At 41.2% G+C, this 25,671-nt stretch overlaps 1 protein-coding gene across 1 annotated transcript in view; it reads right to left on the reverse strand.

Moving 5' to 3' along the window:
• Positions 1 to 1,237: 1,237 nt before the first annotated feature.
• TAF3 (TATA-box binding protein associated factor 3) overlaps positions 1,238 to 25,671 on the reverse strand; it is a 120,914-nt gene continuing 96,480 nt past the window's right edge. The window contains exons 4-7 of the mRNA XM_050890900.1: positions 24,825 to 24,907; positions 7,921 to 8,176; positions 4,135 to 4,241; positions 1,238 to 3,374 (exon numbers count right to left, since the gene is read on the reverse strand). Coding sequence (XP_050746857.1) covers positions 3,260 to 3,374; positions 4,135 to 4,241; positions 7,921 to 8,176; positions 24,825 to 24,907 — 561 coding nt within the window. The 3' untranslated portion in view covers positions 1,238 to 3,259. The remainder of the gene's footprint in view (positions 3,375 to 4,134; positions 4,242 to 7,920; positions 8,177 to 24,824; positions 24,908 to 25,671) is intronic.

Here is a 25,671-nt window from a genome sequence, read left to right on the forward strand (position 1 = left end):
CAGGCACAAGCTGCCCTAAAGGAGGGTTTCCAGCATAAAAAGGATAAAAAACCCCCGCCTCGTTTCACAAGAAACGGAGCTGCTCCCCAGCCCCAACGTCGGCCGCGCGAGCGGGCAGCTCCTGGGCTGGTGTAAACTGACACAGCTCCAACTGACTCCCAACTGACTCCAGATAATAATCTGGCCCCAGAGTAAAGGCAGGATTCAACAAGCTTTTCTCACGGAATAGCTTTTACGCTCTTTTTCTTGAATATTTACCACCAATACTCACTGTACCGCTTAAATCCACTATGTATGGTGCAACAGTAAAGGGGGGGAAAATTGTATCTGTCTTTTTGCACCACGGGCAGATGGCGAGTTGTCTTCTCCTCACTGAAAACTCTTTTAATTCTTTACTTTCTAAACTTCTAACCAGTTCTACTCCAACTACCCATGGAAATAGATGCTTTCCAGAGGCAGTGCTCACAACTGACTTTCCTCTTGGATGAAGCTGCCCTCCGAGGCAGGAAAACCATTCAGAGACACCGATGTTCTCCCATGACATCCAACGAGCAAACCAACCTGCAACCCACCCGCGTGCCCTCTTCCCACAGACGGTGGCGTCCAAAACCCAAATCATAAAAGGATTCAAAGGAACACAAATGCCCAACCATAAAATCAAGCAGCGAATCAAGGGAGCAGCCCTAAATCTGGCAGTTTAGGGAGAAGAAACACAACCCGTGAAGTTATAGCAGCAAATAGAAACATCTGGGGACGCAGCTGGGCTTGCTCAGCGTTGGGTGGTACAAGGGGCTGTAAGGAAGGCCCATGCCACACGGCTGCTCAGGGGGTAACTATTTTTGGAAGCCAATTATTCTTTTACACCACCGATTCCTGATACGCACCAGCGTAAGTGAAAGGGGAGGCAGGCTCTGCACGGCTACAGACCAAGGCTGGCTACAAACCAGTGACCCGGAGGTGAAGGGCCCCTTCTCCCGTTACTAATCCCGTCAGCCACACAAGCCTCCTGAAAACGATGCTTTGGTTTTATTGCCACAGGGGTCATTTATAAAATCATAAAACCCGGGGTAGGAAACCAACCCGGCGGCAGCAACACACAAGCGTGCACAGAAATAGCTGAACGGCCATCGAAACGGCAAAGTTCAGCCCTCCCATGGCACCTTGAATAATTTAGTTGATTAAATGTAAGAAGTTCTGATTAACGGAGGGGAGGAGGAAATGGATAAACAACTTACCAAAAGCTAGTTCTTTATTATTGCGACCAAAGACTGTGTATTTTGTATGTCTGCACATTACACATGGAGAAAAACAAGAATCAGGTTTGCAACATTCAACAATTCAAAATAAAATAATAAAAAAAAAATCAAACCCAAGAACTTTCTTGACTGGCAATTAGCAGGGATGGAATATAAATGAGGTGGCATTGAACAAAGAAGGTAACAGTGCACTTTTAATAAACCAATTTCATCCATATCTCCACTGATTTGCAATTTAACAGTTCTATCAGCAAAGCCTCATTTCCCTAACTAGACTGGTACTTTTAAAAACATGACTAATTCATTCTCATTAATATCAATTTGGATGCGTTTAAAAAATAACTCTTAATATCTGCGTAACAGGTTAAAGGGCCATATTCTCAAACATCAGATGTTTCTCACTGTATGGTTTAAAGTAGAAATATCCCCAAATTAACCAGTGAAGTCTAAAATCGCTTTGGAAACAAAAGGTATAGATTTTTTTCCAGATTTATTCTTACATTTTATTTAGCTCTGAGACCCATTGCACTACAATATCTAATACTGACTTTTTCTTCTTCTCTGCAATTTCCCTCCTCATTTTCAATGGGGAATACAACTCGTATTCACTTTACTGGTCTTTCCAAGGGGATACACAAAGCAGAGTAACACATCTTCTGGCCTTGACGCCATTCTGCATCTCCTCCATCTAAACAGGAGCCCGATGGTTTTGGCAAACTCACTACCACTTGGAAAAAAGAAAAAAGAAAAGAGAAAAAAGAAAAAAGGAAAAAAAGAGGAAAAAGAAAAAAAGCTCAGTTCCAGCTACAGATTAACACACTGTAGCTACCATTAAAAGTGCAGAGCCCCCTGGCCTAAGCTCTCAATTCAGAAGGCATTTAAGCACATGTAAAACGAAGTGTGGGAACAGGATCCTTGAAGGCAATAGGATTACTCACTTCTTAAGAAGTTACCACATGTTTAAGTATCTGAATCGAGGCCTAATTATGGTGCTGGCCGACTCCTCGTGCACACACCACTGGGGCAGATCTCGCCAATCCCTTAAAGCCATAAGGACAGGCGTACGTCGCACGGGCTTTTAATAGCTGCCAGGTTTGTATTCTCAGGCAAATGAAAATAAAAATCCTCAAGCCCTAAAAAATAATTAAAAAAAGAAAAGTACTTTATAAATATCAAGTATTTACACGTGTGAAAATTTTTTAATGGGAAGTGTTTTTACACACCAATGAAATGTACAAGCAATGCAAAGGTACATTGACAAAGACTAAAAAACAAAAACCAAAGTATAAAATATATTACAGGTCCACCAAAATAAATTCACACGGAAGAAAAAAATCGACACAATAGAAACTTTTGTTTTTTAAAAAATAGAAGATATATCACAAAAGCTTGAATGTGTTTATTTTATGTTAGTACTAAAAATCAAGGAAAAAAGCTTCATATATTCTCGTCACAAAAATATTTACCAGCCACTTTTTATTTCCACATTATGATTATCTGGCTCAGCAGGAGTAGAGGCTGAACTGTATCCAGACTACAGAAATCATTCCAGAAGGTCTCCTCAGTTTACAACTTACTGAAATTTACATTTTCTCCTCCTCTCAGCACCTTACTGCAAAGGTTCAAGAGGGATTAATAACAAATCGAGAAAGAATAGGACAGATATCTGTATTTACAACATTCATCTTTGTTGCTGCCGAGCCACAGGAGCGGGAGCGGTACCATGAACTACCGAAGTCTTCGTAGCGCTCTGTGCAAATTTCCCTCGGTAGGTGAAAGACAGCATCAGAATGTACCAAAATCCAACCCCCTGGGCTCGGACGGTCTGCGAAACGCAACAGCCCCTGACAGAGAGCATCTCCTCGCCCCTGATTCACTCCAGCGTCATAACCCTAACAGCCGGTGACAGAGGGTGAGACACGAGCGGGCTGGATCCCCCCTGCAACGGAGTCAGGGCAGAAGGTGCCGTGGCGACCGCACGACTTCAGTCCGCTGCAAAGCCTTCAGTGTGCCCTGTGCTTCCTCTTCTTGTGTTTTTTATCCTTCTTTTTGTTGGCACACTTGGAGCAGAACCATTGTATCTCTTCCGGGGGTGCAGTCGTAATCCCAACGCAAGGCCTGCGAAGGACAGGAAAATATCGTATCATCTCAGCGGAGTAACGTTACTTTTGTTTCTTACCCAAAGAAACAAAACTTTTCAGTGGGAGATAGGATCTGGCCTTCGAATTAATATAGCAATTATATTATCATTATCTTAATGAATATAATGATCGAACAGAAACCTAAAAAACACTTGCTTTGAAACAAAAAAAAATATATCGGAAGTTCACTCAGATAAGAAATGTTATTTTAATAGAAAATATGAGTGCACTTTCAGGTATAATAGGCTAGATTTAAAATAATTTCAAATGCTTCTTCAACACATCTGCAAAAAACCTTATGATTTTATGTAGCTGTTTAAGAAAACGCCTAAAAAGTGATTAATACCCTCCAACTCTTTTATAAGAGCTGACATTTATATTACTGTTCATACAATGCTTCATAATTTGAAATGTCTGTATACACTATGCTCATAATCCTGTAGTTCTCACAAAATTACCACTATCAGCAATATTTCCCACCAGTTTCAAAAACAACTGTTATCACCAATGCCCATTAATTAAAAAGTAACTCTCCTTCACAGCTTCAAATCTGCTTTTTCAAATTCCAGAGAAACAGAGATAAAAATATCTTCCAGATTATTCAATTGGACATAGCAAAGCCATTCAAAGATTCCCAGCATCATGAACCGTAAAAAAAAAAAAAAAAAAAAAGGTTTTAATAATATAGCCCCAATCTGCCAGGGAACGGCAGAACAGGGTGGATGAGAGCAACTTACCAGTGATACCAATCATCGCAGTCATCACAACCTATCATTGGACTGCCATCATCTGGCTTGTTACAGCCAGGACAGATCCAGATCTGGTTACCCCACTCGTCTCGGATCTGGTGCAAAGAAAAGGAAAGTTAGTTGGGTTTGGCTTTCAGAGCTAAGCAGGCAGCAAAACTGACTTTTTTTTTTTTTTAAATAAGTTTCTTGCTTATCTGACAAAGCTATTCAGCGGTCACTGTTGTTATTTATGAATTCTCTGATCGTAGGTGCTCGGCGTTATGTTTAATTCATTTTCCTATACTGTACCTGACAACAAAAGCATGCATTTTTCCGTATTGTCCTGTAAACCAGTAAAGCCAGTTATACCATCCAACCTAAGCACAGGCATTCACATATAGCAGCCAGGGCTTAAGGACACAATTCCTTCTCTGTCTACACTATCGTGACTTTTTAAATTCTACTCTGTTAATGGCAAGAATGAGCAACAGCAGCCTCCTGCATAAGATAACAGTCTTATATGCATGTAAAATATACAGTGCCATGTGTATATATTGCCGTATTACTTATTAGCCAAAGTCTTCAACTTCAACTAGCTGATAAGATCAGGATATAAAAAAAGTTGTTACTGAGTAACTTTCCATTCCCCTTATGACATTTATGTCACAGTACAATTTACTAAAGGGTAAACGAAACAAGAAAGGCAGATCATTTACAGTATTAGGCAGCTGCTTACTGGATTTACCATATTCAGAGCTTTATGAAATTTTTTTATGTTTATACCCCGCTAGACCCATTACTTGTATTTTTAAATTTCAAGTGGTTTCTTTCACAGTTCTTTGGTAAAAACATACATGCAAAATGTCACGAAATCCACCCAAAGAAGTGCAATTAACAATACGAAGTACAAAATGTCTGGGGTATTACCCTCATTTCATCATTCCTTTATGAAGATTTGCACATTATCACCGAATCTCAAAAACATAAACTGTTTTGTTCTCAGCTTTTGTCCATTTACACATATCTAAGGCAATAACTTTTTGCTATCTGTACAGCTTACAAAAATGATATTAAAAAGTAGTAGATGAAAAGCCCCAAATGCTCTTAGAAAAAAAAAAGCCACTACACGGTGGTCTGTACATCTTACACCACTTCCTGAAAAATCAATAGGAACGTACCAGAGCTGCAACGAACACATCACTCTTGACTGACTCCTCTCAAAGCCCTAAATTTTTTTGTGGTTTAAAACTAGAAAATATAAAGCCCGGGAATATTAAGCAGGGAACAATCTCCTTCTCAACAGTGATATGGAGTAGGCAACGTCGTAAAACGAACTCGATTTTAAAGCTGATTGATTGCAATAATCATTCCTATCTACCCACCTAATCTCACATCTGCAAAGTCATTTTAAGCTGGTAGAGAAGCATCTGCTCCGCAGGTAAACCGTCTGCACCCAGCGTGAAAAGGTCCGTAGTCATTTCTGTGGGGTAATCCTGCTGTGCCACGGTGCTGCGGAGAAGCAATGCTGTGGGCTGTCGGGCTGACAGCTACAGCTCTTCACAAGCTGCTTGAGCAACCTGGCTGCACCCGCACCGTCCTCCGGCACGGGCCCTGGCACTTGGCAGGCACCCCATCCACGGTGCTGCCTGTCCCAGGCACCGGCGGTGCCAGGCGTAGGCAGCGCTGCCTCATGTTGTCCATTAGAAGACAGATACCTTAACTGTTCCAAACTGAGTTTTTCAGGGGGGACGTTTGTCTGCAGAATACCTGTCTCAGACTTTCAGGGGCTGGAGAGGGGCAGGGTGGTCTGTAAGTATTGAAACCTCTGCCTGTTTGTTAAACAAGACCTTGGGCTGCTGAACGAGGATGTTAAAAATCTTGCGTAACTTCTCATTCCTTAATGAGCCAAGGGTCAGGGAAGGAGGGACAGTATGTCATTGCTGAATGCTATTTTAGTACAACCCACTGAGAGTTAATGATCAGAGCACACTTACTGAGATGCTATCTGACAGGGAGATCCCACATCTTATCTTTTTTTTTTAAACTATAAAATCATCCTCCTGTCCTCCCCTGCAGAAGGGAGTTGCGCACCTCTGTCACACTGGCTCCAATCTTATCTCTAGAAGAGCTTTCCTGTGCGACCTGGGGAAACCATTTCATCGTTCTGTGTCCTGAATTCCCTTCATACAAGAAGCTAACAGTTATTAATTATTCCCTTCTTCCCCAACCTCTCTCTCAGCTTTTTGACTTATAAATGTCTCACATCAGGAGTCTCTCTGCCTGTGAACATAGTTGGATCCTAATGCAGTAAAGCCCTGGTTTCAACTATAATGTTGTGAAAGAAATAACCTGGAGCCTACATGTCCTCTGAATTCTCCGTAAGGTGCTAAGAGTGTCACCACTAGAAGTACCTAGGCAAAGTTCTAGGTTTTCCTTCTTTAAACTAACATAATCTCTAAATTATTTGCTTTTAATGCTTACTGAAGAAAGTGGGACATAGTACAGTATTTTGGAAATGTTTGTCTCTTAGAGTGAATTTCCAAGCTTCTGGCCACTACCGTAATACCTTAACAGTGACGCTGTGTTTACATCTGTGATACAGAAGGTGAGGATGTGTATCCTGCACCCTAAAGATACGCACAGCCTATGTGAGGTCGTCTAGTGCTGTAACTAACTCGGGAGTGAAATGTAGCAGCTGTTTAAATAGAGACCAGTAACACGATACAACAGTTTAAGTCCAGCAGGGAAGAGCACCTTTTCCATTAGAAACGGCAGGGTAGATTTACACTAGGAATCATTATAAAAACAGGAATAAAAAAAAAGAGAAAAATCATGCCTATGTTGCAATTAAAACACAGGAAACTCTGTACTAAAAGCAAGTTTCAGATGTTTTAAATGGTGAGATCTTTAAACTGCTACCCACTACAGATAAGCAAGGTGTCACCAGCCAAGCTGGAACTTAGCCAGGACAGGGAGGATAACAACACTGCTACTGTTGTTAATGATATCTGCTGCTCTTCAACGATCAGAAATGGTCAGGACTTCCATTTTACATTGCATCTAAAGCAGAAATTTTCAGTAGCACAGCAATCCTAGTCCTGCCAGAGGTACATCCGTGTTCTTTTAGAGAATGTAGTTCCTACATCGTGTTGGATGGGAGACTTTCCTAAAGGAATGAAGAAGTCTTAATGCTACCAGAGAGAGGCCAAGTTCAGAGCATATGTCAAACAGACTAATGAACCGTAGACTAATGAACTACCTACAGGCTTTGAGATGCACAAACATTTGCAATTTCTGTATGTTGAAGAAACCAGAATAGAGATTAGTGGACTCTCCACATTTCAAATGAGGGCTAAGTCAAATTCTTGATGTTGTATGAGGGTTTTGTACTTTACCTGACAGACAGCAAAATCTATGGCGAGTTTGACATTTGAGGTTTCAATTCAGCACTTATGAAAGCATCTATAAAAAAATCTCCACCTCCAAAAAGAAATGCTCTCACTCAGTTAGCAGAAAATACCAAGTGGGATATAACTGGACTTGTTAGAAGAAACTTAAACATTGAATTGGGAACACAGAAAATATTCAGCCCAAGTAGCAGTGTTTTAATTAAGTTATTAACCCCTCAAAACATGTGCATGGAAGCAAGGGTCGGATAAAGAGAAACTTAATAGAGAGCAACATCACAAGTCCAGGTACCATCAGTTTGAGATGATGAGTCACCCAGGAGGTCAACAATTCAAGAGATGAATGTCACTGGCACTGGGACAAAACACGGCAGTGTGTGTTACCTACCACGTAAGTACTGACGGTCTCGGTCACCACGCTCCTAACTGGAGCTTTGGAGCCTCCTGCTGCTGAGACGGCTGGAGAGGGCGGTGGGATCAGGACCGGCGAGACGGTAGCCTGTGGAGGAGGAGGAGCTGGAGCTGGAGGAGGGGTGACATGAACAGGAGCTGGTACCGGTGACGGCACGGGCGGAGGTGTTTTGGGCCGGCTCACAGGAGTAGTAGGTTTGGCCTCTGGAGCTGGCACCACTTTGCTGATGACTCTGTAGGACCAAAAATGAAAATCGTTAAGAGTTGATGGGAAAGAAAGCAACGATCGATCACTGACTAGATATAAAGAAAATATAGTGCAGCTAATTCACATCACCTTTGAGTCAGCAAAGAAGCTGTTTCAACCCAACACAGGGACTGTTGTCATTGCTACACCCATCCACTGGACGGGATAAAGCCCAGAGCCATTACAACGTGAATGCCAGGACGGCCTGAACCACTCTAAGGCTCGCTGTCATATCAATATTCTCTGTGGCTTTACTAAACCTTGTTTCATTAAGTTTTATTACATTAGCTCAATTTGTGGGAAATATTAGAAAGGAAAGTTAATCAGCTGTGAACAGCACTGATTTTAGTCTTCAAACTGAGAGACGATATCATCCTCTTAAGACCCTACATTAGGGGGTTCTCCAAATATTTGCTAGTTTGGTATTTCTTTCCCCAAATGTTTATGAAAGCAGCAGTGGATCTAGTCAGGACAAATAAATGACGCACACTATATACTCAGCAGTTAAAATATTGCTACTTACTCGAGTAGCTGAAGTAGACAGGATGTAGCTCTAGTAAATACACAGTATAGAATAATCTTGCCCAGGAAGGGGGATACATAGAGGACCCAACATTTATTAATGAATGTTGATACACAGTGTTATTGATGTGCATGCAATTTAATGGACAAGACAGAAAAAGCCCTTACTATAAGGCTCTAGATTAGAAACATAAAGAGAAGGAAAAGGATGTTTTAGAAAACAAAACAAAAAAACCTCAAACAAAACACAGGATAGGTCTATTTGTTTTACCACATTTTGGTAAACCATTTAACTAACTTATTTATATTTGAATGGTAACTGTGGGAGTGCAATTGATTTGTGATGGGACTGTAGGAAGAAGTCGATTTAAAGAAAGGTTAGACATTCCAGAGAGGAGGATATCTTAAGAAAGCAAAAAACGGAGACATCAGTAGGAAAACCATGACGAAAATCAAATTCCAACAATTCCTGAGAACCAGGGAAGTCCAGCTCCACCATCAATGGGAACTTTACATTCAACTTCAGAGTTCACTGCAACTCTCCTAAGATATTCAAAAGGCAGTATCACTACGATCGGATACACTGTCTGCATTTCAAGTCAATAATCCAAGCCATCATTTGAGAAAAGCTTGGAATTATACAGTATTTAATGCTTGGCTGAGATAATAGTGTTTTTCTCCCAAGATATGCCACTTGCACTACTAAATCAGAACTATGGCAAGTTATAGTAAAAACAGACTTAGTAAAAGGAAACAGAGCAATGGGTTTGGTATTCCCGCCTAACCGGCCGAGTGTAGCATCACACCTACCTTCCAAGACCTACTATGAGTGACTAGGGGAAGAAAACCAAAACCAAAGAAGTTTAGAAACTTAGAGTGGAGCAGAATCTAAAAGGCGTTAGATGATTTTCCATCAGCAACACTGAAGACATTCACACCACTTGATGTCCTCGTGATTGTTTCAGGTACCTAATCTGGGAGCTCAGGCCCTTTATATGTGTCAGTAAGGTGCTAGACTGTGAGTCAAAGTACAGGACTCCTAATTTATGTTGTCTGTGACGTGCAGAAGGAAGGAAGTCCCATAATCAGGCCATCCTGGGAGCAACCTACACATCAAATCCAGCCTCTTTCTCCTGTTAGTGGGGTACATCTGAAAACCCACTGTTATCTCCCACCAAGAAAGTTTTCTCTTTGGCTCTTGAACGTCCATGATGTCTTTCTGGTTCAATGAAAGTCGTAGCGTGAGGCTCCCTGGTGCTCCTGCCAGACTGGCCACCCCAACTCAGATGCTTCTTCTGTGCCTTCCTCCTTCCACTGCTCCCACAGAGAGCCCTGGCTCCCAACGCTGAACGCCTAAGACCTTGGCTGGTGGCAATACTCCCACGGTTTGCAAAGTCACCCTCACGACTTGAGAGCCACCTCTCGATAAAAAAAATCTTAGCAATAATAAAAGCGAGGAGAGGGACAGACAGCAAAATATTTGGCACAGCAAAAGCCATTTGGATGGTTTCAAACATCATTACTCCTTCTTTCCCCGCCTCCCTCTTCTACCCCCTGCAAGTAAACAAAGTCCTGCTATGAGTTCTTCAGGGAGTCAACCCTCCCCAAGTCTAGACTAGGAAATGTATTAGCTAATAGGATTTTAAACACAACTTTGCACACAGTGTAAACAGTTTTAAAGAAGTATTAGCTAATACAATTTGAATAAGAGTGACCATGCCCAGCTAATATATGAAATTAAATTACACAGTTTCTTGGTCTAGATAAAGCCAGGTTCTCCTCCTGAACAGGGTCTTCGAAGCCACTCTGCTAATAATTGCAGAAGCTACAAGGAATATCACATATGAAATCTTCCAAAATGACAAATATTCATTAGCGGGCGACACACACTCGTTGATTGGCTGGTTTGCTTGAAGCGTGCAATTAGGACATGTTCAGTATATAGGGCAGCTTGTTTATCTTGATTTTAGAGCTCAGTTATCAAAACAGGAGATCGGCATTTCGGAGCACGCTTGGGCCTACCACTCCCTTGGGCTAAGTTCAAGACTTCAGACTCTGGAGTGGAGAAATGAATGGCTTTGTGCTACACCATTAGAGGTGATGGAGTAATCTCAGCGAGGGTGGTTTAGCCTGTCCTCCATCCTGAAGAAGGGGCTGCATACATGGCAATATGGAGGTGGGGAGAAATCAAAGGGAAATAGCAGTCCCACGACTAATAATTAATGTTACTTCAGACTTGGAGAGAAACCTGATACCAAAACACTATGTAAATGATGGCAAGATTTATGAGCTCTGTTTTATAGACAGGAAAAGTGAGGCACAGAGCACACGGCAAGCAGGCAGTACTCACTACAGCAAAGCTTCGATCCTCCTGGTACCTAGGTCCCTGCTAGGATTTAAACTCTACATTTGGACATCACCATACATATATCATTACCTTCTTTCCCAAATGTACTTTTCATACGCTTCTAAAATCACCGCTTGTATATTAAAAGTCTGTAAGTACAACACTAAATAAGACAAAATTTCACCTCCTTCCCCACCGCAATCCAAAAACTCTAAAACTGAGGCTGGATTAATATTTTTTGAGGTAATCAAATACAAATGAACATCAACCACCATCAACACACTCAGAGGCCCGAGACAAGAATTACACTTCTCTGCAGGCTGCTTGCTTGACAATATATCACAAACACGTTCTACACTGAAAGAGAAAAAGTTAATTGAAGTTGTTTTTGAATCAAAATCGTTCCTGCAGAATGAAGGGCTGTGAGAAACCCCTTGGAATAGATGTGGTAATAAGTGTCTCTACAAATCATAACTAAAGGCTACCACTCCCTTTAAAAAAAAACAGAATTAATGTAAACACTGTGTATCTGGTTGTGTCCAACCTAAATTCACTTTGGGTTTCTTTTTAAATGCTAGCAGGAACTGTATTTCTTACAGAACCTCGGTGCATTTATAATTGAACGCATGTGTCGATACACCTCTTCATAATGGCAGAATGAATGAAAACCCATTTTAATCATTACTCTGGGGCAATCACCCCGTTCACAGCTACAGATCCAAACCCAAACAGGATGAAAACAAAGTGTCAGCTTGCAGGCAAAGTGCAAATTCTACCAAGATTTTAAGTGTCACGACAGCTCAGTTGGTTTATAATTGGCTCTAACTGGCATGAGCTGTAACACGCTACATCTGAAGCAAAATGAGGCTCCAAGGTGTGAAACGATTTCCTATCTTTGGAAGTAATTTATTTGATTTCATTCTGATCCTTACGGCTGAAAGCCCCATTGACTGCTTCATATAAACACAGGGAAAAGACATGTGCACTGAAAGGAAATGGCTTTTCAAAAATAGGATATGAGCCACAGGGCTGAATGATTGCTACGGGTGATGAGCTCCAAAAAAATGCTGTATCAGTACTTTGCAAGGTCTAGTAAAAAATCACAGCAATCTTTGTTTCTCAGAGGCAGAGCTCCAAAGAAGCTGTTTCTCTGCCCAAAGGAAAAACATTTGAAAAGTCCTAATTCTTTTCTGAACCCATGACCCATTTTTAAGCAAGGAGCAGGAGCTAAAGGGGTCTTTGTACGTAGGAAAATGACACCATCAACTGCACTGACATAATTAAAACTAGTACAACTCACTGGGATTATTACAAGAGATATTATTATTTATTAGTATTGATATTCCCTTTTTGACATAAGTTCCTCAACACTAGAAAGTTAAGTTGTGTAACTATTTTATTACTGAAAAATGTCACACCTGGAACTGAGATTGCTGCACCAGAAAAAATGAAATACTCTAAGACCTATGGGTTAGAGTGTCAAAAACACCCAGGGGAATTAGGAAGATTTCCATATGGTTTAGATTCTTCACAGATTAGAGGTGATTTTGAAAATTTTATTCCAACCCTGGAGGAGAATTAGTGTAATTTAAGCTTTGTAATGTAGGCTAATTCCCATATTACTTTTAGAAAGGGAAATTTAGTTTTTATCTCTTATGCCCTGCTGAATATTTTATTCTGTGCAAACAAGTCATATTGGCAAATACAAGCTCCACAAATACGTGCTATGACCAACTCGTGTGTTTGCAGAGTGCCAAAATGTATCAAACCTCCAGCAGAGCCCCTAGCAATTTTGCAAGTGAAAAGACTTCAGTACTTAAACTTGAAATTAAAAAAAAATAAATATTTTCATGTAATAAATTGCCTGCAATGTGATATTCTTCTCTACCAATGAAAATGAACTTTCAACACTTATTCCAAGATATCATCCATTTTTGTGGACACTGCCTGGTCTCATACAAATGGCATAACTTCCACATAAGCATGTTGACCTTCAATGGTGCACATGGAGCTCAACAGCCCATTCTCCATTTCATCACTACGGCAAAACCCCGCAAACATCCCTTCCTGGGCAAATGAGTCTAGTGATTTCACAGGCATCGTGTCACCTAATCCCATTCACAAGTTTATTGACCTTCATCTTAAAACGAGTTAATCTTTTTGTCCCCACCATTACCCTGTTCCAGGATCTCACTGCTCTGGTGGCACAGCAACCTCTTCTAATTTCCAGCCCACATTCATAGCCAATTAAGTCCCATTTGTTTTTGTGCCAACATTGTTCCTTAGCTTAAATTGCTTTCTCCCTCCAAAATGTTTACTTGCCTGAGGTATTTGTAGCCAGCAATCATATCCCCTCTTCACACGCTAGACTAAACACACAAAGTTGCTCTCCTCTCCTATCATAACACAGACTCCCCTACGCTGCCCCTAACAGTGCTCCGAGCCCTCCTCTGCACCTGCTCTTCCCAACTCATCCTTCCTGAACACAAGCTGCCTTCAAGAACTGAATATAACATTTCACATGAAGCATCAACAGGTTCTCATATGATGGCCGGGACACTTCCACTGTCTCTGCTAAAATCACCTCTTGCAATGCATCCTACGGTCACACTTGGATCATGTTGGCAACTCTGTCATTCTGCGATCAACTAATGATCCCTCACCCACTGAATGCACCTAATGTAGCGATACACCTACTGATCAGCTCTTTACTTCTGGCTGAAGTTTCTATTGGTACACTTCAAATGCAAAGCCTTAACTGCAATTTTTCATTTACTGAATTAAATACCATTTTTCCCTTCTATTCAAGGGGATCCAGTTCTTTCCAGACAATCATCAGATCCTCATTTGTACTGACATGGTCCTTCAACCTTACTGCCAACAAAAGGCATCAGTGTTCTACCTCCTTCTGTGAAAAAAATTTAAATGAAATCATTGAATCAAACCAGTCCTGAAATACATCCTTGAGCATGTTCACTAGTAACCTTCTCTCTGGTTAGATAAGCCCTCTTACAACTCTCAGTTGCTATCTTTCTTTGAGCTAGTTTCTTACTGCTGAGCAGTTCTTCTGCTAATCCCGTCTTTGCCAGCTTCACTATGAATGTCCTGTGTGATAGTATTAAACGTTTTCCTGAAATCCACCTTGAATTTGCCATCTTTTATTCATCCAGATGAGAGCATTCCTTCTTCCGACGGTAGGGCAGATGTCAACTTTATTCCAGCTATGCACGTGTGAGTGTCTCACCTCTTCTCCACTGCAGCTGAGACTTTCCCCTGGAGGGGAAGCACTTTGATCCTGCACCCAGCGACTGCTTCCCCAGTCCAGAAGAAATCACTCTGCAGTGGGAGGTGGAGGCAGGGGCTCTCAGCATTGGTGGTGGAAACAAATACCCAAGATGCATGGTAAAAAATCAGCCGTTGCCAGCCGCATGTCTTGGAGGGACTGCCAACTGGACCAGGCTAACCTAGAAAATCAGTTGCTTTATCACAGATTGGTATCAAGCCTGTTGGTATGGTTTACTTCCGTTCTGTGTTTTATTCCATTACTTCCAAGCCTTTACTCAGCTCTTCCTCCAAAATTTGTTTTATAATTATGTGCAGTGCTGTCACCGGGTGTCTAGATCACTTTCCATTTCTTCCCTTCTTCAGCACTTCTATTTATTCTATTATTTATTAAAAATAGATTTAACAAACATTGCATTTTAAAATAAAAAGAAATGTATTAAAAATTACTTGTCACTGAGTCTGCAAATTCACAACCCAGTTTTTCAAGAACTTGGGAGAAAGATTATCCCATTCCTTGACTTCAGTGCATAAAGGTCCCTATACTTTGCTTCCTAATTCATTATGGTAATTTCCACCGCCATCAACCTACTGCTGTTATCCATCTTGTCCTAGTTCTCAGTAAAGGAGAGAATGAACATGGGATCAGAAGGAAAGTATTCTTTCTGTTCTTGGCTCATACTTATGATATCCTTCATCTTCTTCCTGTCTTCATTTCCATGGTCCTCCTTCTTCCCTGCTTTTCCTATTCGCTCAATATCCTTCACAACATTTAATTCAGCTTGACTTCTGCCAAGCCTGACTTCACCTCCACAGTCTTTTGCCTTGAAGACGTAACTTCTTTGCTAACAGTCCTTTTCTCCTAGAGGTACGATGCGTATTCCCAACATCCTTTTAGAAGGAGTTATTCATACAATTCACTCTGTAGTCATTTTGCTACAAGTGTCCCCTTCCCACAGGCAGAAAACACCACTTTTGAATCCATCAGGTCTTCAGTCCAGCTGACATTTCTAGGTAACTCCTTTGGTTTATGGACATTTGCACTCTTGAAATTGAATTACAGGTTTCTACTGTTTATTCTTCCATTACTTTAAGTGAAACAGAGTTCTGCCCTTGGCCTCCGCCCTCCGTATGTGTTACACCAGGGTATTTCTCCCAACAACCACAAACACCTTTCTGCCGATGACTCCTAAATCTCCCTCCCATTCTTTCTCACCATCCTGACTTACATCTCCAGATGGTTCATCGCCAGTCTGACAAAACAAAACTGAGCTGGTAGCATGGCGTCTTGGTATCTTTCATCTTCTTTTCTCTCTTATCATCAATAACAAGCTGCTCAGAGCTTCGATGTGAAAACCACCTGGCATTATCCCCTTCTGCTGAGCTCTCAACAGCAAACCCAGAAGCTGGTAAAACACGTTTATGCCAACGAGCTCTTTGCAAACTTTCTCTTACGTGTTCCTTGCAAACTCCCCTCTATTGTCATCTGTTTTGGGAAATGTTAGGGGATGTATGATCTAGAAGCTTGCCCATAAACCAGTCCTACATCTACCCTCTTTAATGGGAACTAGTGTAGAATATGAATTTTATTAACTGCCAGAAAATTATGCCAGCAAACTGTAATTTCCAGCTTGTTATTGAGACATGTTTTTGAAAGAACCAAGCGAGCTGGTCAGTCCTGAACTTGGAGGCTCCGTACAGCTAAAGATCAATTGCTCACAGGACAACTTTACTGAATGCAGGTAGGCCCATCTTTTTCTTTTGTGTCTATGGATGCTACTTCTCTACGGCCCTCTTGTCCACGTCCAGCTCCCAGGAACTATAACATGAATCCTTGGGTCTATATAGTTTCCTCACTTTTGTTTAAAAACTTCAATAAAAGAGTGAATAAAAAGAAGCACCTCCGTCAAAGACAAGAACAAATCAGTACCTTTCTCTTGCAGTCATCTTCTCTGGAGGCAAAGTCTATTTTTTAAACAAATACCCATCTGCCTTTCTAATCTTTCACACATATTTGATCGGTTTCTGTTGTGCTTTATAAGGGCAGCTGCTCGTGCCCATTTACACAAGCAATTCGCTTATGTGTCTAAACCTGCCTGAAGTATTTTTCTTTTTTTTTTTTTTTTAATTGCGGTAGACAGTATACAATTTTTTCACTCTTGAGCAATAAGCAGCAAAATCAAAGAATCTCACAGTATGTTGTTTTGTTTTCTAATGACTCAAGCCTTTTTATGGATTCACTTTTGGAGTCATCACCCATGTGGCCAGCAGCAAAATGAAAATAATTTGCCACAGCCTACCACCTACCATAAACAGGATGAATAATTAGTTGGGGTGGCTTCAGTAATTAAAAAAAAAAAAAAAAAAAAAAAAAAAGCTAAGGAATACATCTGAAGTTGGAAATAACTCACACTCAACGAAGAAAAAACTCTTCTAAATCACCTCTAGAAATATAAACAAAAATGATCATTTACTTGTTTTGGTAAAAGGGATACGGTATTCTTCACTTTTTTTTCAAGTAAAAGCTGCAATCCTGCAGCAAGGGAGAGGCTGGGGAATCTCCACTGAAGTGAACGAGACTTTTGGATGGATACAAGACCACACATGGGGATTTTACTGCAGGATCAGGGCCAATATGTTACACTAAAAAAGAACAATCGGGAAAGTGATATGAATCATACTCGAGACAATATCTTCATTAAAATACATTCAGCATTTAAAAAGGCGTTGAAAATCGGTCCTCCAGCTCTTATAATTTAAAAGACTACAGAAGAGAAAAATGCGGGTATGTACATACACACACAAACACACACAAAGATTTATGAAAGCTGTAAAGATCACTGGAATTCCTTAAGCACACCTCTGCAGCCTTGGAGAGGAGCAAGATCATTTTTCATTACTCTGCCTCCTCACTTAGGTGGTCTATTGGTCATATCAAAAATGATTTCACCATTACATGCTATTTTCTGTCTTATAGCAAAAGTTGGATTGACACCCAGAGTGTCAATTCTGTTAACGCACGGTTAACACAGTCTTTCTCTGCTAAGTGCTACACTGTAAAATAATTGGGATACCCATCAGTGCTGCAATAAACACAGACTTTCGCTGCCTGGACTCTATTGCTTAATTTTCCCCAACAGTGGTTTACCCTTCTACATTCTTCTCCCTGAAGTATCACTTTTTCACTCCTCTTTAATTCCACAATAAGTTCTCCTCCAGAGCATTCTGTTGAATAAGCAACGTCTCGCAGGGTAACCAACACCGCCCACAGCTGTGTCCCACAATAGCCCCATGCTGCTTGCATTACGTCTTTCGGAGGATTTGGTCACGGTGCCTTAACTGCTCCAAACACTGCTCTTATTCATAAAAACGTGCGGAAGGAGGGGCTTCCAGCAGGATTCCTTTACCTGTTTCCCCACCACAAAACAGTGAAATAAATGGAATGGGTCATGAGCTACTTGGCCGGTAATGCAAACCTATGGCTTGACAAGTCAATAAAAAGCCAATCCTTCCTCCCCAGCCACATGTAGGGAGCCAAGGCTAGAGGCAAACAATTTGGATATGCCTACACAGGGAGGTTAAGGAACCCCATTATTCAGCTATTGTGGGCAAACGCTATGAAGACAGTAATCTAAATTATGAAAGTCTGAGTAGCTCTCCATTAAATAGCACCCAAAGTTCAAAAGTTTCTTCATACGATCTGATTTATCTGTATGAGAACAACCCTATTAAAAATGAAAGATCCTGAATATCCACCAAAGATGATACTGTAAAAATAAGATGCATTTGTGGAAACTACATACAGCAGAATTCTAGTTTAATAGCAAAGTCCTGTCTCAGATATCTAGCTTTTTTTCACAACTCCCAGGGAGTCTGAGCAGTTTTCAAAAAATACATATTCATATTACAGCAGCAACTACAGATCCCCAATGAGCTTAGGGGAATACCATCGTGGTCCTTGCCTAATTTCTTGTCTTCAATGAGGTCAATAAAAAGCTACTGACGGATTTGCTAATACCTTCTTCTTCTCTCCTCCCTTGGTGCCATTACCTTTTTAAAGTCCGATTGTGTATGTGTCTGTAGTTTTCCCAAGAAAATTCAATCTCTGGAGAGTCTGTAGTTCAACACGTAAATTAAACTTGTTGCAGATAGAAGATCCATCATTTAGGCATCTGTTTTTTGGAGAACATTACCCCATAATAAACTTGGTGGTACTCTGCGTGCTGCAGGTTAGATAATAAAGTTTTACAGAATTTCAAAAAGTATGAATAAAGAACTGTTTTGCTGCAATTCTGTTGCTCAACTGTGGTTGCACTTAAAATAACGAATTCTTGAGCAAGTAACAGTGATGACCCAAACCATGGTAATTTATGAAAAATAAACTCCTCCAACAGTCCTGCTGTGTTTTAGGTAGGGTTATAGCTTCAGCGCGGAGATTTTCTCAAGCTGCATTTCCTTTCAGGCTTCCATTTTTTCAGACTCATGCTATTTTGCCAATTTATAAAAATACATGCTATGAGCACCTTATTGCGGTAGAAGTTCTTAGATGGACGATCACAGAAACTCGGTGTAATAAAAAAGAAAGCAACAGGACAGGTTCCCCTGTCCTCTTAGTCCCAAAAGTATGCTTCTGGGTCACCAATATTACACAGAGAGGTCACATCTACTGGTCACAAAATAATTTGGTCTATATTGCCACTTGGCTTTGAGATTCCCTACAAAGGATGTCAGCTAGCCATGCTGGTGGCTTTTGTCATGGGGATATCACACAGTCAAGTGAACCTCCAAACGAACCTAAGTTAGGCCTTGGACTGATAATATCCTACTAAGCGATAAAAAGCTTCAGTGGAGTCAATTAAATATCTGGATAACAAAAATTTTTCTATCCCTTAATCCTTTCAGGATTTTATTTCACAACCCATAGGTTGTTTAATATACAAAATTATGTTTAATTTTGTATAAACACATACGCATACATATCTGAGCATGTGTGTGATTTGTTTTTGGAGAAAGTCACATATCTACTCACTTCAAAAATACGTAAGACAAGGGGCAACTTCATTAGAGAGGCAGGTCAGGTTTACAAGTTAAACACTGTTAAAATACCTGTCTTTCGCCTTCTCATGTCTGGTTTCCAGGTTCCCTGCTGATGGCAGAGCTATGATACAATGCAGTACAAGTCTGGAGCAAAAGCCTCAAATTTTAAGGTAAATTGGGAGACCTGATTTCACAAAAAATATATATCCTGCTTCTAAGTCACAGAAGCACTGAAACAGCAAAGAGTGAGTAGTACTTTGCTTTGTGGTCTGGCATTATTGTCAGAAGCCATGTGTTTTTTTCTTAAAAACTGTATTTAAATGTAGAATAAATTTATCTGAAGTATCAAAAATTACAGCACGTACTTTTGCTGAAGTTTATGTCAACTGTGGTAGTAGCTGGAATGTCAACACCTCATCAATAGATATGCTTTTTAAAAACTTATGTGTATGAAAAATGATTGTGCTTAGCAAAGATAACTAGACAAAAAGAAACCATGATGTAATTGAATAAAAGTATTAAATACTGCTCATCGTTTGCAGTTGATTTAAAATTTAAAAGTCTATACTAGCTGTGGTTTTTTGGTGGTGTTTTTTTTTGTTGTTTTTTTTTTTAAAAAAGATAGCATCTCTAGTTCCTTCCTATACTAACTCAGTTAGCAATCTACCTTGATAACACTGGAGTGGAAAAAACCCCCAGTGAAAAACCCTTCCAACATATCATTCAAATCATATCTAAAAAGGTGGTCATAAATATTTTAGAACCCAAGCAAACCAATAAGAGCTAGGCCCATTAAGGATAAGATCTTTTACAACAAATTAAATAAAACAATTTATTGAAGCCTGGACTTGAGATAAACTAGATTTACTAGCTGACCTTTTATTCATTTAAAGAACAAAATTAGCTCTAATTGCATTAGAATGGAATCCAGTAAATTTCTTCTAATGTGGCATCCATGCAAGTATTGCTGTAATTGTTTACAACTAAGATGGAAATGCTTTGATTATAATCTACTTTCTTCTTGTTTTACTGTGCAGTTAAAACACTTGCAAAAAACCCTAAAGTAGAACAGTTTTTCCAATATTGGTTTATCCATGCTTCACCAACAGTACATTTTCATGTCTATTAACCTAACGTTATTAATAGCCATCTCTTTTGAACTGACGTGTGGTATAAGAATATTTGCACACCAGAAAAGCTCCAATGCAGGTATCACTTTGAATCTAGGAGCAATATCTACTTGTATTCACAGAAACAAGAAAGAAGGAGACTTCTCCGCCACTACCATCACTGCTTTGTATGTTGGTCCAAGCAGAGGAGCCAAGAAGTGAAATGATAGAGAATAAACTGTTCACTACACTGCAAAGGCATTTTCCTCACCACTGCGGCATTATTTGAGTAAACTCGTGTTGCTGGTGTTGTGCTGTGTTTATGGAATGATGTGAATCTCCATTTCAAGCACCATCAATCTGACACTTTTGCTTCAGACACCTGAAAGACTTCGTGGTCTCACCAAGATCTGTAAGTACTTCCATTAAAGACAATGTTTTATATGAAGTTCTCCCAAACAGACCAACCTCCAGTTGAACAGGTACTTAAAGTACTTCCAAAAGCCTCCAAACAGCTCTTCTCTCTAACAGAGGAAACTGAAATACCTCATTACTCCATCTAGTTTTCACTCATCAAACTCTATGAATCCCCAAAAGCTTTTCTCATATCTTTCCATGGCTGTATTGGGTTTGTGTGGCAAGGTTTTGGTAGCGGGGGGGCTACAGGGGTGGCTTCTGTGAGAAGCTGCCAGAAGCTTCCCCTATGTCCGATGGAACCAATGCCAGCTGGCTCCAAGACGGACCCGCTGCTGGCCAAGGCCGAGCCCATCAGTGACGGTGGTAGCACCTCTGGGATAACAGATTTAAGAAGGGGAAAAATAGTTACTGCGCAGCAGCAATTGCAGCCACAGAGAGGAGTGAGAATATGTGAGAGAAAGAACTCCGCAGACACCAAGGTCAGTGAGGAAGGAGGGGCAGGAGGTGCTCCAGGCGCCGGAGCAGAGATTCCCCTGCAGCCCGTGGGGAAGACCATGGTGAGGCAGGCTGTCCCCCTGCAGCCCATGGAGGTCCACGGTGGAGCAGATATCCACCTGCAGCCCGTGGAGGACCCCACGCCGGAGCAGGGGGATGCCCGAAGGAGGCTGTGACCCCGTGGGAAGCCCGCGATGGAGCAGGCTCCTGGCAGGACCTGTGGCCCCGTGGAGAGAGGAGCCCAGGCTGGAGCAGGTTTGCTGGCAGGACTTGTGACCCCATGGAAGGGACCCACGCTGGAGCAGTTCGTGAAGAACTGCAGCCTGTGGGAAGGACTCACGTTGGAGAAGTTCATGGAGGACTGTCTCCCGTGGGAGGGACCCCACGCTGGAGCAGGGGCAGAGTGTGAGGAGTCCTCCCCCTGAGGAGGAAGGAGCAGCAGAGACAACGTGTGATGAACTGACCCAAACCCCCATTCCCCGTCCCCCTGCACTGCTGGGGAGGAGGTAAGAGAATTCAGGAGTAAAGTTAAGCTCAGGAAGAAGGGAAGGGTGGGGGGAAGGTGTTTTTTAAGATTTGGTTTTATTTTCTCATTACCCTTCTCTGATTTGATTGGTAATAAACTAATTTCCCCAAGTCGAGTCTGTTTTGCCCATGACGGTAATTGCTGAGTGATCTCCCTGTCCTTATCTCGACCCATGAGCCTTTTGTTTTATTTTCTCTCCCCTGTCCAGCTGAGGAGGGGAGCAGCTTTGGTGGGCAGCTGGCATCCAGCCAGGGTCAACCCACCACAATGGCAATTCATGGTACTCTCAAACAATGCCATGCTAGTAAACTCCAGAGACATGCTAACTGAAACACAACGTTTCTATACGATAACTACCAGATATGTAGAACTTCATTACCAACACAGATGAAACATAAGTTTAACTTTCCCTTACCGTAACACGTCAGAAAAGCTTTTGTTTCTGCCTGTTACGAGCTACTTAAAAGGTTGATGATCCTACCATGCTGTTTTCAACTAATAACTTTAAATAGACTTCTGGTATTACTTCAGAGGTCCAAGCCACACACACAGCTACGTAATGCTTTGCCTCAGAGCCACACCAGTCCTTTTCGTAATGATCGCAACACGTGAAAATTAAAATATAGTCTGAGTTCAGGCTGAATATTAATTGTTGAGGATGAAAGCAAAAGTATTATTTAGAGTACGACAGCTCCACTGCGAGGCCTGCCGCATTAGATACCGGATTGACATGCAACACAAAACAGTTCCCAGAGCCACGTGGCGCAAACTGCATTTACTCGTCTAACGGCAAATTTCTTCCTGGATTTTGCCTTGGAAAACTATGACAAATCCTAAAAGCTATTACAAAGCTCTCTAAGTTCTTGTTTGCCATCAGCCAGAAGGTGCAACTGGGTGATACAGCCATCACATTGGGACAACTTTAGGGTGCCAGTATGGTGGGCAGCGAGGAGATATTTAAGGTAGAAAAGGGAAACCAGTAAGCAAATAGAGATGGAATACTAATGACTCAAATCTCATTTGGTTACACATCCTAAAGCAATTTCAAGGACGAGTGTCACGTGGAGAAGATGAAGTTCCCCTCCTATGCCCAGTACAGATGCTGTAGAGAGCTGCAGAACAACCACTTTTTAGCATTTCCTACCAGCTGCTTCCAGGACTCCCCAGCCCCTGAAGATCTCAGCCTTGGTGTTTAATTCTCCCCTAATTTGTCTAGAAACTTGGAGCTAAGTCAGCTTTGTGAATCTCCCATCCTGGAGTCAGGGTTTAAACTCTAGGCTCTGCCGTGCTAAGGATCACAACACCTGAGGTCCTCAGTTGGAGGTCAAGGTGCCACTAAAGATGCACAAAGGAAACTGGGATAGAAGCGAGTTTCCCAAAAAGCCATAAAACAAGATGTCAGTATCTCTGACCCACTACATGCTGGCAGGGCTGACGATGATGTACCCATATGATTTGTAGCAAGCAGATGGAGTCTGAAGTCCCTTCTCAAAATGTGTGTGGGTATGAGAAAGACTGGGGTGAGATAAGACGGGAAGCAAAGTCAACTCTTTGGTGCTAAAATATGGCTTCAGAACGTTAATTTAGAAGTTCTGCTTTGAAAATATGACTTAATTTTCCCCATATAAACACTTGTACAGTCCTTGAAAAAGAGGAGTTTAAAAGTATCCATAGCTCCTCAAGGAGGAAAATGGATTTGTGGGCTTTAAAGGGGCAGTCTGTCCACCCGTGCACATTCAAATCTGCACCGCAGGACACACAACTGTTCTGAGAAAGCAGGAGCTTTTGTACAGCAATCTGAGGCACAGAAATTTTAGATCATACTCAAATATTGTGAAAGGAAGAAAGCAGAAACGGTTGAAGAGCAGGACGAAGCCCTGATATTTGGGGTGGGGCTGTCCCATAGAAACCAAGAAATGACTGAAGACCTGTAGCAACTTCAAACCAGTAAAACGCACAGTTACCTACTGAGGAGGAGGAGGACAGCACAGAAAAACAGAATAACCATCAAAGATGCCATTTAACTTATAAAGCAGAAAACTTAGCAATTAGGAGATTTAGTTTAGAATGGCTATAAAAGAGAAACAACTACATTAGCAATATTTAACGTGATGAATGGAAAAAAAGCCCAACTGTTTGGTGCTCACGTTTACCATCGGACATGAAAGTGTGCTCTGCGCTATTAAAAACATGGAAAACCTGATTAAAAGAAACCCTTCACGTACAACACAGGACCAGCCTAAAAAGCCCAGTGATGCATGGTTTCCCTAGCCTCTCCAGCCACCTGTTTATGCTGTGTGATCTCAGAACAGGGATCATCCTATTCACACTCATACAGTACAAAGTAACTATTATTTGTACAACAGCACCCAATAATTAGGGAGCTGGTGAACAAACATTTGAAATGCGTTAGGTACACTCATGAACAATCATCAACAGTTATAATAAAACAGCCGTGTATAAAGGAATTTCAACTGTTATGTTTTAAAGCATAAACCAACTGTTAGCTGCAGAGCGTTATGAAACTTAGCTGTAGGTTACGCTAGGGATAACCGTCCATTACGGAAACCTCACTAAATATCACTAGAGGCATCATACGAGTCTAGATGGAGTCTTGTAATCCATGCCCTTGAAAGGCACGGAGTGAGAAACACAGTAGAATGGGTAGAAGATGATGGGTCCCGCTTGGAGACTAGAAGAAAAAGGGCAAAATGTCCAAAAAGTTTCTATTGGTAAGCATTCTGCTTTTCATTTGAATGGTCAAAAGATGTCATAGCTGTATGTATGTCATTTGCCACTGATTTTTAAGTGTTTCCCACTGAAAATAAGAGCTACCACAAGTGACAGAGGATGAATTGTGGTAAGCATATACCTTGTAGATGGATTTATTTGTACTTACATCTTGTCTTGGCCTGCACCCACTCTTAATGTCAGCCGAGGAATAACTGGTGATGGAGCTGGAACAACTGGTTCCACCTTTATCTGTACAAGGGAACACAATCATCAGTCAAAGACTGCAAGCAGACTCCCAAAATATATTAATTACATGAAAGCATTGATGGAGTTAACCAGAGTATATTGGCTTAATGAGACAGACCTATGATAGACTGATGACCGCGCTCTCATGCTTCGTGCTGTGGCATGGACGGTCAGAGTTTGTTGGGAGCTCCCAGCCATAGAAAATCACAAATATGAATTACAGACTAAAAAAGCAACTTGAAATTTCATTGCATTTGTACCTGCTCATACACTTTCTTAACAAGTCTTCCTGATTTAGTATTTTTCTAGAGACACAAACCACCTCAGCAGGTTTCTAAACAATGACATGAAACGCTTTGACTTTAGTACTCAAACTTGATAGGTGCCCACTGGTGTTTGCACTTTTTTCTAAGATTTAAATTCAATTATTTCCCAGGTTCATCACATAAATGTACTGTGACCCTCTTGAATAAAAATTAGACACAGAGGAAGCAAATAAACCCCAAGCACCAACACTGAATACCTTATGAAAGTGCTTATCCACATAGGTACAACAGAACCCCTGCCTTTTTAAGGCAATTAGCTGAGGTTTCTAATGGCTATTTTTCAAATGGCCTGGTTTCCAACCTCAGTATCTGGTGGAGTTTAGACCACTCGAGTATGTCCTTAAACTCTTTGAACCAGTATCTGCCAAAATTACCAACTCCCATTGAGCTACTGCTTTGCAAAACCTGTACAGAATCATCTCAGATTTTACAGTTGACATT

Source organism: Gymnogyps californianus, chromosome 1 (genome assembly GCF_018139145.2).
Source record: "Gymnogyps californianus isolate 813 chromosome 1, ASM1813914v2, whole genome shotgun sequence".
Classification (NCBI taxonomy): domain Eukaryota; kingdom Metazoa; phylum Chordata; class Aves; order Accipitriformes; family Cathartidae; genus Gymnogyps; species Gymnogyps californianus.